The 20,178-nt window shown below is 41.6% G+C and overlaps 1 protein-coding gene across 1 annotated transcript in view; it reads right to left on the bottom strand.

Moving 5' to 3' along the window:
• SCARB2 (scavenger receptor class B member 2) overlaps positions 1 to 20,178 on the bottom strand; it is a 70,557-nt gene that overhangs the window by 14,639 nt on the left and 35,740 nt on the right. Inside the window, exons 3-6 of the mRNA XM_060012335.1 lie at positions 15,714 to 15,861; positions 14,772 to 14,960; positions 8,800 to 8,891; positions 5,082 to 5,201 (exon numbers count right to left, since the gene is read on the bottom strand). Of these exons, the coding sequence (XP_059868318.1) occupies positions 5,082 to 5,201; positions 8,800 to 8,891; positions 14,772 to 14,960; positions 15,714 to 15,861 (549 nt within the window). The remainder of the gene's footprint in view (positions 1 to 5,081; positions 5,202 to 8,799; positions 8,892 to 14,771; positions 14,961 to 15,713; positions 15,862 to 20,178) is intronic.

Here is a 20,178-nt window from a genome sequence, read left to right as displayed (position 1 = left end):
GAAAATACTATAGTAAGTACCTTTTATAACAAATACCACTTAGATAAATAAAATGTGTATTTACGGATACAACCGGAGCTCTCTGCGTAACACTCCTGATTCTAGTCCTCTGCGTCCCCAGAGGTAACCGCTGTCCTGAATTTGGGGTTTATCGTTCCCATGCAGGTCTTTATACTTTCACCTATGTGGCTATTCATAAACAACTTGTGGCACTGTTTGTTATTTCTAAATGTTACATAAACAGTATACCATATTCTCTTTTACAATTTGCTTCTTCCTTCATTATATTTTTAAGATTTATTGCACTAATGTACATGGTTCTGGTTATTATATTTTACTGTTTGTTTGTTTTTTTGCAGTACGCGGGCCTCTCACTGTTGTGGCCTCTCCCATTGCGGAGCACAGGCTCCGGACGCACGGGCTCAGCGGCCATGGCTCACGGGCCCAGCCGCTCCGCGGCATGTGGGATCTTCCCGGACTGGGGCATGAACCCGTGTCCCCTGCATCAGCAGGCGGACTCTCAACCACTGCGCCACCAGGGAAGCCCCTATATTTTACTTTTAACATGATATTCTATCAAACAAATACCCCATTATTTATTTATTTATTTAATTTTAAACTGTTTGTTTGGTTTAATTTTTGGCTGCGATGGGTCTTCGTTGCTGCGCGTAGGCTTTCTTTCAATTGCGGTGAGCTGGGGCTGCTCTTCATTGCGTTGCGCGGGCTTCTCATTGTGGTGGCTTCTCTTGTTGCGGAGCACGGGCTCTAGTGCGCGGGCTTCAGTAGTCGCAGCGCGTGGGCTCAGTAGCTGTGGCTCGCGGCTATAGAGCCCAGGCTCAGTAGTTGTGGCGCACGGGCTTAGTTGTGCCGTGGCATGTGGGATCTTCCCAGACCAGGGCTCAAACCCATGTCCCCTGCACTGGCAGGCAGAATCCTAACCACTGCGCCACCAGGGAAGCCTCATTATTTATTTATATTTTCCTTTTCACAGGCACTTAGATTTCTTTGGATGGAAGAAATTTTCACATATTGAGATATGGGGAAGTTATTCTGGCTTACACATGATTTAACTTAAACTTTATGCTAATGGGAACAGCCTCTCTCATAGCCTGTCATTGTACATCTGCTTTAACCATTAAAGTAAAGAATGCTTTTAAAAATCAAAATGGAGTAATTGTGGGTCACATTCAGGATGGAGCCGGGTGGCCATTGTGGATGTGGTTTCAGACACATTCCTGCATCACTGTGAACATAAATTTTCTGAACTGCATCAAACTCAAGGACACCACTAGCTGTTCTCAAAACAGTATCTGCTCGCAGTGGCCAGCTGCAACCTTACGGTCTCAAGGTCTCCCCTTGTAACTATGCAACCATTTCAGATCCCAACCAATCCTTGCTTAACAAGCACTCTTACTTCTTGCCAGCTCCAGTTATAATTCTTGATAAACAACTCACGTAACTAACTGCAACCTTGAGGTTTTTGCCTTTGTACGTCTCCCCCATTTTGTAGTCTGATAAAACACAATTCAAGTGCTCCTTGAATCAGTGTCTCCTAGGCTACAGTCCTCAGTTTGGCTCAAATAAAACTCTTTTCTATTCCTATTATAGATTCTTTATTATTTCCGTTGACACTTCCAATTTTTCCTAACTACAATCCATGTTGCAGTGAACTTTTCTGTATAAATCTCCTTCACGTATGTACACGAGTTCTTCAGGTCAGGGAACCTTCATAGGAGAGAAGTGCGGAATCATGGGGTTTGCACGTCTTTGGCTTTTCTAAGCATTGCCAAGTGGCTCTTCAGAAGTAGTGGTACCAAACAAGAATGAGTTTCCTCTGTGCCATATCTTTAATAAGCCTCCTACTACCCTCTGAAGTTTCTTTGTCTCACCCATTGCGCTCAAACATATTTTCTCTTCCTTCAGTCCTTTCACAAATATTGACTGAAGGGAGCAGCTGGATGGAAGGTGACTGAGATATTCCACGTGAAAGCTGGAAAGGGTCTGCACCATGGCACAGAGAGCAGGGATGGAGTGAAAGGAGAGCTCTTTCTGAGAAGGATGGATCCCACTTGCTGACTGATTCAGTGCAAGGGAAGAGGGAGATTTATAGTGATTCTGGAAGGGCTGACTGAGGAGGTGCTCAGTTGTGTGAGATATGAAAGACCAGAAGAACAGCTGACCTTGAGAATATTGACTCCATAGCATCAAAGGCAACTAGATTAATTCTTTTTTTTTTGCAGTACGCGGGCCTCTCACTGTTGTGGCCTCTCCCATTGCGGAGCACAGGCTCCGGACGCGCGGGCTCAGCGGCCATGGCTCACGGGCCCAGCCGCTCCGCGGCATGTGGGATCTTCCCGGACCGGGGCACGAACCCGTGTCCCCTGCATCAGCAGGCGGACTCTCAACCACTGTGCCACCAGGGAAGCCCCTATATTTTACTTTTAACATGATATTCTATCAAACAAATACCCCATTATTTATTTATTTATTTAATTTTAAACTGTTTGTTTGTTTGGTTTAATTTTTGGCTGCGATGGGTCTTCGTTGCTGCGCGCAGGCTTTCTTTCAATTGCGTTGAGCTGGGGCTGCTCTTCATTGCGTTGCGCGGGCTTCTCATTGTGGTGGCTTCTCTTGTTGCGGAGCACGGGCTCTAGTGCGCGGGCTTCAGTAGTCGCAGCGCGTGGGCTCAGTAGCTGTGGCTCGCAGCTATAGAGCCCAGGCTCAGTAGTTGTGGCGCACGGGCTTAGTTGTGCCGTGGCATGTGGGATCTTCCCAGACCAGGGCTCAAACCCATGTCCCCTGCACTGGCAGGCAGAATCCTAACCACTGCGCCACCAGGGAAGCCTCATTATTTATTTATATTTTCCTTTTCACAGGCACTTAGATTTCTTTGGATGGAAGAAATTTTCACATATTGAGATATGGGGAAGTTATTCTGGCTTACACATGATTTAACTTAAACTTTATGCTAATGGGAACAGCCTCTCTCATAGCCTGTCATTGTACATCTGCTTTAACCATTAAAGTAAAGAATGCTTTTAAAAATCAAAATGGAGTAATTGTGGGTCACATTCAGGATGGAGCCGGGTGGCCATTGTGGATGTGGTTTCAGACACATTCCTGCATCACTGTGAACATAAATTTTCTGAACTGCATCAAACTCAAGGACACCACTAGCTGTTCTCAAAACAGTATCTGCTCGCAGTGGCCAGCTGCAACCTTACGGTCTCAAGGTCTCCCCTTGTAACTATGCAACCATTTCAGATCCCAACCAATCCTTGCTTAACAAGCACTCTTACTTCTTGCCAGCTCCAGTTATAATTCTTGATAAACAACTCACGTAACTAACTGCAACCTTGAGGTTTTTGCCTTTGTACGTCTCCCCCATTTTGTAGTCTGATAAAACACAATTCAAGTGCTCCTTGAATCAGTGTCTCCTAGGCTACAGTCCTCAGTTTGGCTCAAATAAAACTCTTTTCTATTCCTATTATAGATTCTTTATTATTTCCGTTGACACTTCCAATTTTTCCTAACTACAATCCATGTTGCAGTGAACTTTTCTGTATAAATCTCCTTCACGTAGGAGAGAAGTGCGGAATCATGGGGTTTGCACGTCTTTGGCTTTTCTAAGCATTGCTAAGTGGCTCTTCAGAAGTAGTGGTACCAAACAAGAATGAGTTTCCTCTGTGCCATATCTTTAATAAGCCTCCTACTACCCTCTGAAGTTTCTTTGTCTCACCCATTGCGCTCAAACATATTTTCTCTTCCTTCAGTCCTTTCACAAATATTGACTGAAGGGAGCAGCTGGATGGAAGGTGACTGAGATATTCCACGTGAAAGCTGGAAAGGGTCTGCACCATGGCACAGAGAGCAGGGATGGAGTGAAAGGAGAGCTCTTTCTGAGAAGGATGGATCCCACTTGCTGACTGATTCAGTGCAAGGGAAGAGGGAGATTTATAGTGATTCTGGAAGGGCTGACTGAGGAGGTGCTCAGTTGTGTGAGATATGAAAGACCAGAAGAACAGCTGACCTTGAGAATATTGACTCCATAGCATCAAAGGCAACTAGATTAATTCTTTTTTTTTTTTGCAGTACGCGGGCCTCTCACTGTTGTGGCCTCTCCCATTGCAGAGCACAGGCTCCGGACGCGCGGGCTCAGCAGCCATGGCTCACGGGCCCAGCCGCTCCGCGGCATGTGGGATCTTCCCGGACCGGGGCACGAACCCGTGTCCCCTGCATCAGCAGGCAGACTCTCAACCACTGCGCCACCTGGGAAGCCCCAACTAGATTACTTCTGATGGAGGAGAAGTCTCACAAAAAGCCTTGCAGGAGTGAGTGGGAGAGGAAAGGGAGGCTGTGTGCTCAGCCTCTCAGCTGAGCGGTTTTAGGGTGAAGGGCGGGAGAAGCAGCAGGGATGACGGGGAGCTGGGAATCAGGTCACAAAGCAGGAGGCCTTCCTGCCACAGAGGGGACTTCATCATGCATGTCTGGACAGAAATAGCAGGTGGGAGCCAGGGAGAGGTTGCGGGCCACGTGTGAGCAGATGGGATCAACGGGAAGGTTAGAGCTCAGCAGAGACCTATGAACTCTGAAATACGGACTGCAGTATGCTTTCTTTACCTTCTATGGAGCGACCACCTGCTGACCGGAAGAAGACCAGGGCAAATTTCACACCTGACAGAGCATACCATAATAACAAAGAGCTAACATTTAATGTTATTGACAGTGTGACGGCCCTGGGCTGAGTATTTTATTAAAGTAACTCGTTTGTCCTCAAAACAACTCCCAAGGTAGGCAACTCTTTCTATCCTTATTTCACAAACCAGGAAAGTTAGGCACAGAGCGGTTAAATAATGTTCCTAGGGTCACACAGCTGTAAGTGGTGGAGCTGGTATTCAAACCAACACAGCCGGGCTCTGGAGTTAGTGCTGTGAACCACTACACTTCGCTGTTTCTCAATATGCCATCATCGTTGCTCACTCACTAAGCATACATACCCTCACCGAATAAGTGCAACTATATATAATTCCTCACATTTTTGGTGATCTTACAGTCAAAGAACTTATTTTTCAGGTTCTTACCTGCAAAAATCAGATGGGAAGACATAAAGGATTTCGTCTTTGGTGATTAATGGGTGAAAAGAATCTCCGTCTGTTCCGTTGATCATATTGCACTCGTCTGCTGTCCACCAGTCAAGTGACCTGTCATTGGGAGACAAGAAAGAGTCCAGAGGGTCACACTTGATTTTAGTCTTTTTTTTTTTTTTTTAATGGTCAGGACTTTTCAAGACTCAACGGGGAGCTGGCTACCCACAGAATCTTATTCACACGCAGACACAAGGGTGGTATTGGTTGGGGACTGGATCAAGAGGCGGAAAAGCAGGCCCCCAATCCCCAATCAATTCTGACAGAGGCAACAGCCAGAAATCCTTCTTCCCCTCCTCTAAGACAGAGTATCTCACGTAGAGGTTGGGGAATATGCACTTACTTAAAGCAGTGATCCATTTGGCATTTACAGTAGCTTTGTTCACAGCCAGCCCGTGGACAGATGAGCCCTGGACAGATATTGCAGGGAGATAATATTTGTGACAGAGCATTAACTGTCTCCCCCTCCAAACAACTAAGGGAGGATTTCTTTTGGGTCACAAGAAAGTTTAACCTTGAATCACCTTTATGCTCACTGAGAGCACAGTTGAGATGGCGGGTTTTTAAAAATTAATTCCTTGAAAAATGGTATAAAATGCAAAAGACAGGAAAGGACAGGCAATAAATAGTAATTCTTCTAACTTCTGGTCAAGGTGGCCTTCTAAGTTCGTGAATTGAGGACATTTTCCAGGGCAGTGGTTGACAGAACAAAAAAGAGAACATTTAAAAGGTCTATACCCTACTCAAACACAAAAGAACATCTCCCTAGACAATGAAAGGTGATAACTGCCAAGTTGTGAGTAGGGCTACAACTGCCAGCCCACTGGACTGCAGGTCTGGAAGCCAGGAGAAAGATCTGCAAGTCTAGCTCCTGAGGTTAATGAGGATTAAAAGTGGTCCAGCAAGGGTGTGAAACCAGGATCTGGGGGCAGGGATTTTCTGGTCAGCGAGAGAGGCCGAAGAAAGCAAAGCTGAGCTGCTGAGAGGCAGAAAGCCCCAGGCACAGCCTCACATCCAGAACCTGAGTCAAGCTGCCTGCTGACCCTTTGGCCAGATCTGTGATGAACCCTGGGTAATCGTGAGGTGGAGACCCACCATGTGTACTGGTGTTGGGGTTCCTAGGTAGGCTACATGGAGGCAACTGCAAAAGTGTTACCTAGGGAGAGGTGAGAGGATAGATGGATGGTAGAATGGATGGATGGATAGATAGATAACAGACAGACTTCCCAAATAATTATTCTGCAAGTCAACATTTTTTTTAATGAAAGAAACTTATACTAAGAGATAGGCAACAAAATCAACAATAAGATGAATTCACCTGAGAAGAAATTAAAATAATTGAACAATCTGGCTAATAAATATGTTGTTTAGTATCCTCAAAGAGACAAATGGAAGAATAACATCTGTTAAAAAAGAATGGTAAATTATTAAAAACAAACAAAAAAGAATGAGATAAGAGTAGTGAGACCCAAAGAATGAAAAATAGAAACCTTCAGAATAAAAACACAATAAAAAAGTTTTCTGAAAGAAAAACTCCATATAGGGATAAGCTCTAGACTGTAGGTAGTTGGAAAGAACTGGCTAACTGAAAGATCGCTCTAAGGAATTTATACAAATATAAGCTCAGAAAGATTAAAAATTAAAGGATCAAGATACAGAGAATATATCAAGAGGCTCCAATAAATATTTAATAGGAGTTTGTGGGAGGGTAGTGAGAATAGAGTGAATAACAGAGAAGCAATAATTTAAGAGATAATGGCTGAAAGTTTTCCAAAATTTACGAAAGATACGAGACCTTGGATTGAAAGTATGCCCCAAGGGCCAAATAGAATAAATAAAATAAATTCAAATCTAGATATGTTGCACTAAAACTGCAAAAGGCCAAGGAAGAAGATAGATATCAAAAGCCAATGGAGTAACATCTTCATAATTCTGAACTGTCAACCTAGAATTCTATACCCAACTAAAACCATTAACAGCTGAAAGTGCAATAAAGATATTTTTAAATATGCAAAGTCTAAGAAAGTTTACCACCCACAGATCCTCACCAAAGGAACTACTAATAGAGTGTTTCCCAACCTAGTAACATTTTGAGCCTGATTAATTCTTTGTGGGGGACTGTTCCGTACACTGCAGGATGTTTAACAGCATCCCAGGTCTCTACCCAGTAGATGCCAGTAGCAACCTCCAGTTGTGACAACCAAAAATGTGTCCAGGCATCACCAAATGTCCTCTAGAGAGCAAAATTGCCCCTGTTTAAGAACTACTGTACTAATGACCTTCAGCAAGAAGAAAACTAAATCCAAGGGGAAGATGTGAGAAGGAAAAATAATAATAAATTCATAAAATATGTTGGTATATTTACTTATTCACTATAAAAATAATGAAATTTTACTTATATTTGGCTTCCGAAGAAGGTGAAACAAGTTGTAGACAAGAATAACGTAGAAGGTGTGGGTATTAAGAAATGGGTAAAGTTATTGTCTCATTTGAAGAAGAGAGATAATAGATAGCTTTAGATTCTGTTAGAAAAAAAATTGTTAAAGACAATCAAAGGGTAGAATAGATATAAACCAGCTAAGCGTGAAAAATAATGTCAAAATGGGTCTCAATATATCAAATAATATATCATTATATCGTAAATGTATCAGTAATTACAACATGTATATAAAAGGATTAAACTCTCCTATTAAAAGAAGAAAGAAAATATGGAAAGAAAATAACAGATTGGGTTTAAAACAAAATCCAGCTATATTCTGTTTACAAGTAAATCTCCTTCCCAGCTCAGTACCCAGTCATCTAGTTAACCCTCCAAAGGCAATACCGTTGCCAGTTTCTCATATTCTTTTAGGGTTCTTATATCCTTGGGAATGTGTGTGTGTGCACGCATGCGCTCCCTCATGCATGTGCAAATGTATGTGTATGTACCTGGATATGTGTGTTTTAAAAAAGTTAAATAAACTTAAAATTTAAAAACAGTTTTTGCTTTACAGAAAAGTTGTGCGGATAATATTCCACGCCAGTTTTTTTGCCTGTATTTCTGGGAAGCTGCGAAGTAAATCTAATGTTCAAGAACAAAATCCCTTTTACCATAGTTCCTGAAGAATTAGCCTCCTTTTCTCTCGAAGATTCCTAATTTCTATGACTTAAAAAAGTCATTCTGCTTTACGTGTGGCTTTATTGCAAGCTGCCTCAGTCCCTATTTGGAGGTAGTTTGTTTATAAATTATAAACATTAAAAATATTTTGAAATGCTATAATGCTGAACTCAAATGTATTTCATCTTAAAAAAAATACACAAACAATGCAGAATCACTAAATTAAATAAAAAAAAAGGACCTCTCTCCTTCCCCCAAAACAAGCAGTGATTTGAGAAGTATTTGCGCTGCAGCTACATATCATTCAATGACTAAGCGGAAGAGCAAAACTTTTCATTGGCTTGTGATTCCCAATCTTGATTTACAAGATAATAATTTTACATATTTACACTATATTATTTATATTATAGGATATTTTACATATTATAGATTTTTTTAATTTATAGGTTTTTCATCCAAAAAATGATAGTGCTAAACTTCTTTGAAATAAAGCAGAAGTGGACGCTCAATTAAATGAAAATTGAAAAAATAATTACACCAATAAATCTTTAGACTTACGTTTTTCCATTCCATTCCACAATCTTGGAAAAGTTAAGGTAATTGTCTTCTCCAGTTAGAAAAACATAGTCTCCATCATTAGTCCCATTTTTCTGAAAATAAGTGAATATGGTCATTTATAGTAACTGTGATGGTTCATTTCATGTGTTTACTTGGTTAGGCTATGGTGGCCAGTTGTTTGGTCAAACAATACTCTAGATGTTGCTGTATTTTGTAGATGCGATCAGTTCGGTTTCAGTAAAGGAGATTACTGTTGATAATGTGGGTGGGCTCATTCAATCAGTTGAAGCCTTTAAAAGCAAAGTCTGAGGTTTCCTGGAGAAAAAGGAGTTCTCTTCTTAAGACTGAAACATAGAAATCCTGCCTGGGCTTCCAGCCTGCTGGCCTGTCCTATGGATTTCAGACTTGCCACTTGCCAGGACCCACAAGTGCATAAGACAATTCCTTAATATAAATTCCTGAACAGATATATAGATCTCCATTGATTGTGTCTTTCTAGACAACCCTAACTGATACAGTAACTAACACATTTAATCTGTATGAAACTGCCCTAGTTGGGCCTAATTGAAACTGCCCTAGTTGGGCCTAATTGCCTCATGAGACTGAACCACAACTAGGGAATAGAGGAACTATTTTGCTAAATCCCATATTAACCATATTATTACTTTATGGTTTTAAAAAGTATGAGCCCAATTAAATAATGGACAAAGGATTTGAAGAGACATTTCTCCAAAGAAAATATACACATAGCCAATAAGTACATGAAAAGATGCTCAATATTGTCAGTTATTAGAAAAATGCAAATCAAAACCACAATGAGATACAACTTCATACCCATGAGGATGGCAATTAAAAAAAAAAGGAAAAGAACAATTGTTAGTGAAGATGTGGAGAAACTAGAGCCTTCCTGCATTGCTGGTAGGAATGTAAAATGTTGCAGTTGCTGTGGAATACAGTTTGGCAGTTCCTCAAAAAGTTAAACATAATGTTGCCAGATGACTCCCAAATTCTACTCCTATGGATATACTCGAGAGAATTCCGCTCCAAGGTTTATATCCAATGGTCATACAAAAACTTGTACACAAATGTCCATTTGCAGCATTATTCATAGTAGCCAGAAAGTAGAAATAAACCAAATATTCATCAACTGAAGAATGGATAAACAAAGTGTGGTATACCCATACAATGGAATATTACTCAGCCGTAAAAAAGGAATGAAGTGCTGATACATGCTACAACATGGATGAATCTTCTAAACATTATACTAAATAAAAGAAGCCAGACACAAAAGATCATATATTATATGATTTCAGATGAATTTCATTCCATTTATAGGGATGTCCAGAATAGAAAAATGCATAGAGATAGAAAGTAGATTCGTGGCTACCAGGAGCTGGTGGGAGGGGGAATGGAAATGACTGCTAACAAGTTGTGTTTTTTTGGAGGGGGAGGGGCTGATTAAAATGCTCTGGAATTGTAAAGTGCTGGTGGTTGCACACCCTTGTGAATATACTAAAAAACACTGAAGTGTACACTTTTAAATGGTGAATTTTATGTTAAGAGAATTATATCTCAATTAAAAAATAAAAAAGCATAAATCTAGGGCCAGGACCCAATTATACTTGAATAGAAAAAAAGTGGTATTAATATAATCCCATTTTTCAATTAAAGTTTTCTTGAGCTGTATATTCTTTCCAAGTTACACTTCTTAATGGCACAGACAGACACACTGTACATTCTTACAAGTTCTTCATCTGGGATGGAGCTTTGATTTCTGGGAAATAGCATGGGTTACTCTGAAACATTTAAATGCTTAACCACTTAGTTTAGACCACATCTGAGTTAAATGGAGGACTTCAAGAAGCAACATACATGTATTTATTTTTTAGTATTTTGGTCTGCTTCTTTTCAGTCTTTTTTCTACACAAAATTTGTTTATAGAACTAAGATATATTATATATAACATACACATATAGTATCTGCTATACACAATTTTTATACATACATACAATTGTGTATACATATATACAATTTCTTTACTTACGTGTATAATATATTTCCTGTATTATCGAAAGTTCTTCCTAGGTACAACTTAATGACCCCATAATATTATGTGGAAATAATTTAACCATTTTCTTATTATGAATATTTAGTTTTGAATTGTTTTGCTACTATAAATAATGTATGAATATCTTTATGGCTAAAAACTTTTTCCGTGCTTTTATTTTCTAAATAGACCACTAAAAGTGAAATTGCCAGATAAAAGAACATGAACATTTTTTTTTTTTTTTTTTTTGCGGTGCGCGGGCCTCTCACTGCTGCGGCCTCTCCCGCTGCGGAGCACAGGCTCCGGACGCGCAGGCCCAGCGTCCATGGCTCACTGGCCCAGCTGCTCCGCGGCATGTAGGATCCTCCCGGACCGGGGCACGAACCCGCGTCCGGCGCATCGGCAGGCGGACTCTCAACCACTGCGCCACCAGGGAAGCCCAACATGAACGTTTTTTAAACTTTTGAAACATAGTATCAAGTTGCTCAAGGTCACCCAGTGGAAACAGCAAGATAAATCAGTTTACATTCCCCAAACGCCTTTTGTTAAACTTTGCTTATTGGATCAACAAAAAAGGGGTTTCTTATCTCTTTTCGCATTTCTGTATTCACACTCTTTTTTCATTCAGTCATTTTCCTTAAAAAAAATTCATACTTTTTGTGAATTCTTTTTTCAATTTTTTTGCCTACTTGGGTTCTTCTTTTTGTCACTTAACACTACTTCACCAACTATGCCAATATATCAACATGGTCCACATACATAATAGTCATGTTGTGTTCCACATATGAAATTTTACATGAGCTTAAGATATGAGAAAGGACTCCTCTTTAAGGGCAACAATACGAACACACAATTTAGAAGCAAATTCACATAAAAAAATGCTGAACCACCAAATTTTAAAAATGCTTGTGTTACTTCTTGAAGTTCTCCAATGAACTCAGATGTGGGTTAAGCTAAGTGGTTAAGCATTTAAATATTTCAGAGTATGTCCAAGAGTTCTCCCCAGCTGTTACTGGCCCAAGAGTCAGACACTGAATGTCAATGCTTCCCTGTTACTTGCTAGAACTTTTGTTATTTGAGAACAAGCAGGAATAAATAGGTTTTGTGTTATTGCAGTAGGGTTGTGGGTTGAATACAAGGAACATATCACTGCAGGAGGTTGAGAAATGTTCTGAGAATAAGACAACATTCATACCACTAGCATAATACATGCATAATCTATCCTCCCAGTACAATTGGCTGGACTGGCTGACCTCTCAAGGATACTCCCCAGCCACCATCGCTTTAGACATCCAAGAACCCACACTTACTGGGAGGTGCTTGAACTCTCTTATGCCAAGGAAAACAGAGGTACCCTAAAATCAACGGGTAAAGATTTGCTGATTGGCTTTCCAGTATGCAAATAAGAGCACCTGATATCCAGCCAGGTCCCTTGTTCTCAGGAGCTCTGTGCCAACACTCTTGTCTGTATTACCTCATCCTTCTCACTCACACACCCTGTCCCGCACCATTAATTGTTTGGCTGTTTCATCATTAAAGTCTTTGAAGGAAAAGTGTTCAACGGCCTTAACTAAGGTTTTCTTTTTTCATCACAACGTGTATTGGAGTAGGTGGAACGGGCACACAGGCCTAGGGGATCAGAGGGGAATGTGGCAGACGCCACTGAGATTAAGGAAAGATTTGAGGCTGAGCTCAGATGGGTACAGAGCAGGAGGTGTCGGTGAGGTGCAGAAGCCCGTGGTCTGTCCCGGTCTTGAATGAATGACGGCCCAAGTAGGGACTTCTGTGCTGCTGGAGACAGAGTCAGTATTGGCCAGAGCAGATGAACAACTGAACAAAAAACACCTTTGCCTTTTTACCAACAACACTAGAGACAGTTTATTTGGCTCCCAAATGGAAACATATAGCAGTCATTCATATTAATTCAGGGTCTTTATTTTGAGCCGGTCATGGAAGGGGAAAAAGAATAACGGTTCCTAAAATGTGTTGCAACTTATAGTTTGCAAAGCACTTTTGTGGCCTCTCATTTGGCCATTCTAAGCAAACTTTGAAGTGTAGATACCTTTAGCCTCAAGTTATAAATGATGAAGCTGAGGTTCAGGAAAGTCCCATAGCTATTAAGCGAGAAAGTCAGAATGCAAATCCAGGCCCCCTGAGTCTAAGTGTCATGCTCTTTTCCTGCATGTGGGAAATCTACACCAGGTACTAATCGAACTGAGCAATGCCAGGGCTTTTCACTAACAGGGCCTTGTAGAGCTACAGTGGTGCTTGCAAGGAGAGGCAGAGAGGGAAAAACTACAAAGTAAAACCACACATCCTTGCCACGGGAAAGCAAAAGGGCCAATTTTTAAATCTGTCTGTAAATGTGAGTTACATTTTTAACAGGTATTTAAGGATATTAGTTATACAAGTTTGATGAGGTCAGTGTAAAAACAAAAAGCAAGCTATACCATGAAAGTTATCAGAGAAATACTGAGATATTAGGAACAGGATCTACTTGGCAGATGGATGGTAGCCACTGGGACCAAAGGGTGCTTAAGGAAACCTTTGTATCTTTCCGCAGGAAGTTTCCTGGAAATTATTTCTAGGAGGGAGTCTAGTCGCAGCTTAACAAGAAATCGGTGCTTCCTCCGGTCCTGTGGAAGCTGGCTCCTGTGAGACGGAAGCTTCTAGGGAACATCTGTTGGGTCTGCTTGCCCAGAGTGAAGGATTTAGGAGTGGTGGGACCCTATTCCTAGGACCAGCCTCCTCTTGCAAAGATAATATTTAAAAGTTGTTTACCATTTCGTTTGAACAGTTTTTAAGTTTTATATATCCCTGAAGGTAGAGGGGCAGTATTATTACCACTAAGCAACTGAAATGCTAAGAGATTACATGATGAGGGTGAGGTTCTCCAGTAGTTAGACCCAGAGAATAACCACAAATTTAAAGATGGGGAAATTCATCATAATTCCATATCCTGTCCTGAACCTACCTCTCTTCCTGAGCTTAAGTTTGTCATTTACCAACCTTCCAACAATCCATTTTACTCAAGTTTTTTTTTTTTGTTTTTTTTGGGGGGGGATAGATTTTTAATTGCTTTTCATTTTAATTCATTGGAAGCTCAGGCAGCAATAACATATGCTTTGAATAATAATTACGTGAATACTGATATTTTGGGGTTCAAGCCAAAGTAAATAAAATCTGCCAAAAATGATACAAAATTCCACTTATAAACAAAAGAAATCATAGACGAGGGACACACAGAGTTTCAAATTATCCAGCCTCTTTCACAAATGTCTAAAAATCTAACAAGTAGCTCCCACTCCTAATGGACTATCACATCCCTATTTAGTTTCTTATTTGCCTCTGTCAGACTGATCCATGGGTTTAGTCTCCAAGTCATCAAAACAAGACTCGGCATTGATCACTGAAATTTATGACACTTTGAAAGACTGCACCCGATTAATGGCACAGCACACTCTATATATTTTTCATAGTGACACTCATTCAAAGTCAGCACTGGTAGCATGCTAAAATTGTGGGATGGGCTTCCCTGGTGGCGCAGTGGTTGGGAGTCCGCCTGCCGATGCAGGGGACACGAGTTTGTGCCCCGGTCTGGGAAAATCCCACATGCCGCGGAGCGGCTGGGCCCGTGAGCCATGGCCGCTGGGCCTGCGCGTCCGGAGCCTGTGCTCCGCAACGGGAGAGGCCGCAGCAGTGAGAGAGAGGCCCCCGTACCGCAAAAAAAAAAAAAAAAAAAAAAAAAAATTTTTTTTCCCCTACTAAAGCACTTTCTTATTTTTCCCATACTCTACAAGAGATCTAGAATTCCAAGCAACTTTGGTCTTCTCCTAGAAGAAACCCGAAGTGAAGATAAAATCTGTCTTGGAATGCCCTCCTCCTCAGCTGAACAAAGAATCTGTGAAAAGAAAAATGGACTTACCCCATAGAACAGGCCAAAATAGGGAGAGATGTCAGGTTTTAAAATGTTGATGAGGGATAAGATCTCATCTTTGTAGCCCCAGAGCAATTCATCCACCGTGTGGGTCACAAAGAGCTTCTGCTGATACGCCTTCAACAGGGCCTCGATGAGCTCGTGGAGAAAGGGTAGCTTGGCCCATTCCATGGCGGTCTGAGGAACACAGGCACATTCAGAGAGCAGTGTCCCCACCCCACTCTCCTACTGCCCCTTCAGCAAACGGGGCTGCAAACGTAAATGTAAAACGTTGAGATCAAACAGCTGAGAGGTTAACCAAAGAGCTCCTCTCTGGCTGAGTGTGAAGAATAAGACTCTTCACTTATTGTCCTTTCTCAGTATTACATTTTGTAACTGTCATTTTAGCATCCTCACTCGCAACTCTCAGAGTTCTCCCAACACCACAGAAGGGGAAAAACTCTTGCAATATATTGGCATCTTTAGCCACAAGGTGGCACCATCTTCCTCCCGATCCGGGTTAGAGGCTGGGTCCCCATAAACTCTGCCCCACTAGCCAGCTGGGCAGGGCCAGACCTGGGATCTAATACTTTCCAGGTCCTGGGTCCACCATAAGTGTCCAGCTGCATACGCAGCGGTCACCCAGGAGTTGGAGCGGGAACCTCAGAGGGGATAGAAGAAGTCTCCTGGGCCTCATATGAACACACAGGAAGAAACTGTGAAAAAAATCCTAAAACTTACATTCTGTCACCATTTGAAAAGACCACATTTGAAAAACCTCAAAAAAAGTCTGAAACGAACTTTAAAGAAGGGGGGAAAATATAAATATATACATACACACACACATATATATAACTTAATAGCTCCTAAAGGTAAAACCATAATGGCCTTAACTTAGCTTTTTCCTTTCTTCTAAAATCCACAATAATGAGATTTAAAATGCCTACTTACCAGTGCAGGAATATTTAATGTTCTAAGTAAGTCAACTTTAGGGTCTCCAACAGATTTATCTCGTTCAAAAACATAGGCCTTGTTGCTCACGGCAGATATTGTTGTTCCGTTATCTCCAAATTGAATATCTTCTTTGTTTCTGAGTTCCCTAGAAGAAGAGGATTTCGTTTGAAAATAGGCAACACTTTACTAAGTAACACTTTTCCTTTCTTTCAGCATCAAAGTTATTTTCAATATAACATTCCCAGTACAACCCATATTGAGGGAGACTGCAGATACTGACCCCCTAAACCCTGGAGATTTAAGCTATAATGTGAAAAGGAAATGAGGCCCCGGAAAGAGGAAAAAAGTGTTGTTTTGGGCTTCCCTGGTGGCGCAGTGGTTGAGAGTCCGCCTGCCGATGCAGGGGACATGGGTTCGTGCCCCGGTCTGGGAAGATCCCACATGCCACGGAGCGGCTGGGCCCGTGAGCCATGGCCGCTGAGCCTGCGCGTCCGGAGCCTGTGCTCCGCAACGGGAGAGGCCACAACAGTGAGAGGCCCGCGTACCGCAAAAAAAAAAAAAAAAAAAAAAGTGTTGTTTTCATTCTTTCCCCTCATAATTTGGGAAACGCAATGGTCAAGGGTCACCTTAACTAGGGAATCAAAGCCAGTGAACTCTCTCCTGGGTTATAGTTTGGTCCCAAAATATTTTCAAATTTTTCAGTTCATAAATTCAGTTTCAATTTCAATGTGTTTACCCATGTCTTTTTATTTCTAAGTTGAATTCAATTAAAAATCCATTGAACAAAACGAATGCCTAAGGTTTAGTAAATTAGAGGAGTTCACTCCTGGCTTTGATATCCATTTCAGCTTGGTACCTGTGAGTGCCCCCAGATGAGGTATTAGCAAAGTTGGTAGGAGGTGTCTGGTGCCAGGCCTGAGACTAGGGTGAGGGAAGTGATGCACCTGCCTTGGGTACAAAATGTAAGAGGTGCCCAAACAGTAGTCAAAACAAATAATACTTTAATGCAATTTTAAAAGACCAAAATTAATGCTAAAAATTCACGATGAACAAAATATCAAAATTTTATATAAAAACAGGACTGATGTTTTGACAATCAAATGCCTCATGCCAGTCCTGAGTCTGCCTGGTCCATAGTAGATGGTCACTAAATTGCCATGTCTATTCCTTCTCTGCCGCTTACCTGTTCTTCTTCCTGTCTCATCAAGGGCTGTGTTGACTCACCTGGTAGTCCTGAACCCTTGAACTGTAGCTAATTGGAACTGCGATGTGTTGTAAGGGTAAAATACATAGCAGATTTCAAAACCAGTACCAAAAAAAAAAAAAAAAAAAAAGAATGTAAAATATCTCAACTTTTTTATATTGATTACATGTTGAAATGATACTATTTATTTTTTAAATTGAAGCATAGTTGCTCTACAATATTATATAAGTTATAGGTGTACAGTACAATACAGTGATTCACAATTTTTAAAGGTTATACTTCACTTATAGTTATTATAAAATATTGGCTATATTCCCTGTGTTGTACAATATATCCCTATAGTTTATTTTATACCTAATAGTTTGTACCTCTTACTCCCCGACCCCTCCCCGCTTCCCTCTCCCTGCTGGTAACCACTAGCTTGTTCTCTATATCCGTGAATCTTTTTTGTTATATTCACTAGTTTGTTGTAGTTTTTAGATTCCACAGATGAGTGATATCATACAGTATTTGTCTTTCTCTGACTTATCTCACTTAGCATAATGCTCTCCAAGTCCATCCACACTGCTGTAAATGACAAAATGTTGTTCTTTTTTATGGCTGAGTAGTATTCCATTGTGTGTGTGTGTGTGTGTGTGTGTGTACCATATCTTCTTTATCCATTCAGAAATGTTACTATTTTAGATGGAATGAGTAAACTAAAAATATATTATTAAAACTAATTGCATCTGTTTCTTTTTATTTTTTTTTAATGTGGCTACTAGAAAAACCTGGAATGACATATGTGTTTCACATTATATTTCGATTGAACAGAGCTAATTTAGACAAAGGTACGAAGGCATTAGGCAGTGGGGCTACCACCTCCTCTAGAGGCCTTTCCCAACCACAGCCACACGTGGGGTTTCCCATCCCTTAACACCCATGGAGCCTGGCACTCAGTTATAAAATGCTTAGCGACGTCATTTAGATTGTGAAGAAATTAGCTTGAAGCCTCAGGTAGATTGCAAGTAAGCTTAAGAAACTTGTATGCCCCAAATCTTTTCTAGATTTTAAAATAAAAATAGACAAGCAAACAATAAACAAATGCATACCTATACGTAAAAGCAGATGAGTCTTCGTTCTTCTCTAGTACTTAGCACCAAGCTACACACAGTAATATAAATATCTGAGACTTGTACAGCTCTTCCAAGGGTTTGACCACACTACGCCATTTGATATCATTTAATCTTTCTAACAAGCCTGTGGCACACACGGAGCAAGTATTTTCATCCAACTTTTCCAGATGGGGACTCAGGCCAGTGGAAGAGTCAGAACCTAAGCTCAAGTCTTCTAATTCTTGCCTAGTACTCTCTCCTCTGAATCAGATGGTCTCTCCTAGTAGGTGCTTACTAACTGTCTGTAGGATGAAACTGATGAGTGCCTCTATCAATTGCCAAATCTAAATAAGTATGAGAGAAAAAAAGTCCACGCCCTTCCAGTTTGCGAGGAATACGTACAAATACTTGTTAAAAGCCTTGTGCAGTTTGCAGTTCGGGGTGTTTGCACTGGACGTTTGGTTGTTAGATACTCACTCCCCTTTCTGCTGGTCAGAGCCCTCATTTTCTTTCCTCTCCTGCACTGGGCAGTGGGGTGGTACCCAATTCCTTTTCCTTGGCCCTGGAATCCTGAGCACAGAGCCTCAGGATGGAAAACACAGTAGACAGACGTCTTCTCTCAGGACGCACAGATGACCCATGGGCTCCTGGGACTTGGGTCTACAAAGCTTCCCCGGCCCCTGCCCCTTTCTTCTTTACACGTTTCCTTGGGAGCTGTAACCCACTTTATAGCCTTCCAATACACGCTCTTTTTACTTAAATTAGAGGTTTCTCTTGCTTGCAACCAAAAACCCTCTCATAGAGAAATCATAGCCCATGAGGAAACAGAGATTCAGCTAACGTAACTTTCCCAGGACTAACCAAGAAGTGTCAGACCCGGGTTTAGACTCTTGGTAGCCTGACTTCATGTCCAAGGTCTTCCTTGAATCTACACCTAAGGGAATGCAAAGGGATTTGTTAGAAGCTGGAGGAAAAGAAGAAATTTCAAAGGCAAATCCCTGTCTGAGCCAAGGCAGGTGCCTGCAGAGAGGGCCCCTCCCCTGCTCTGGTCCCAGAGCCGCCCTCCAGGGAAGGGGAAAGGACAGACTTCTCCAGGAGAAGCTGTGTATGATCGGGGCCCAGGATCCCAGCTTGGCCCTGCTGACCACCAGGGAACTAGAAGTAGAAAAAGCGACCCCAGGGTGAACGCCAGTTTCCTTGCACTCACAGAAAGCTGGGCCCGGCAGTCAAGAGCTGGGATCAACACAGATTCAGAAGTCAGGGACCAACACTGCCAAGTTTTCTAACTGATGACGAAAATCGATGACCTTCCCAAGACTTTTTGTTGTTTTCACTGAGCCTTAGGTCATACACCTAGAGGCCTGAGTAATTCCAAGTCTAGAGCCTGCTTCGTTTATGTCTATGCATGTTTACTGACTTTGAAGATGACTTTTAAAATGTTTTCTTTACTGCTTACCCTGTAAGAACCTGATGTTTTAAAGGGAAATTGCACATGGATGTTCCAATCGCTTTCTGCCTCGTAACTTGACTTGGTTTCTCAATAAACTTCAAAAAGTCAAAGCCAAGGGTTCCCGAACCACAGAAACATTTCATTCCCTTGGCAGGCACAAAGGGTTCATGTCAGGTCTCTCAGAGCTAACCAGGAGACTTCCCTCAGTCACCAGCCGTCCTCGGGCATGGCCGACACACAGCCTTTGCTGAGCCATCTAACTGAAGGGAGACAGTGTCACAGGGCTGTCAGGAGTGGCCTCCAGCTCTGCAGAGGCCATGAAAACCAAGGGGAGGGATGGCAAGGGACCTCCGTCTCAAAACAACATGTGACAGTCAGAGGAAACCCAAAAGGCTTCCCCTTCCAAGCACACCTGTCTCGCTGGTGACCCTAGGGAGGTCACAGCAAAAGGAGAGGGAGTTTAGTAACAAGAGCAACAAGTCTCGTTACCCAAATCTCCCGATAGCTGATCAACCATAGTCAGCTAGAGGCAGGGCGCTGTCCTGGTGAACAGCAGACTGAGAGCAAGAAGTGATGGATTCGTGCTTTACTGTATCGGAGAAGACCAAAGAAGCTTCCAGAAATAGAAACAAAATTAAAAAAACAAAAAGGCAAAGCAAAATCGCAGGCCTAGACAATTAATTAAGGAACCATACTTGAAAGTGCCTGGTATAG

This window comes from Delphinus delphis, chromosome 5 (assembly GCF_949987515.2).
Source record: "Delphinus delphis chromosome 5, mDelDel1.2, whole genome shotgun sequence".
NCBI classification, from domain to species: domain Eukaryota; kingdom Metazoa; phylum Chordata; class Mammalia; order Artiodactyla; family Delphinidae; genus Delphinus; species Delphinus delphis.
The sequence above is the reverse complement of the archived record's forward strand: the minus strand, read 5'-3'. Positions and strand labels throughout refer to the sequence as shown.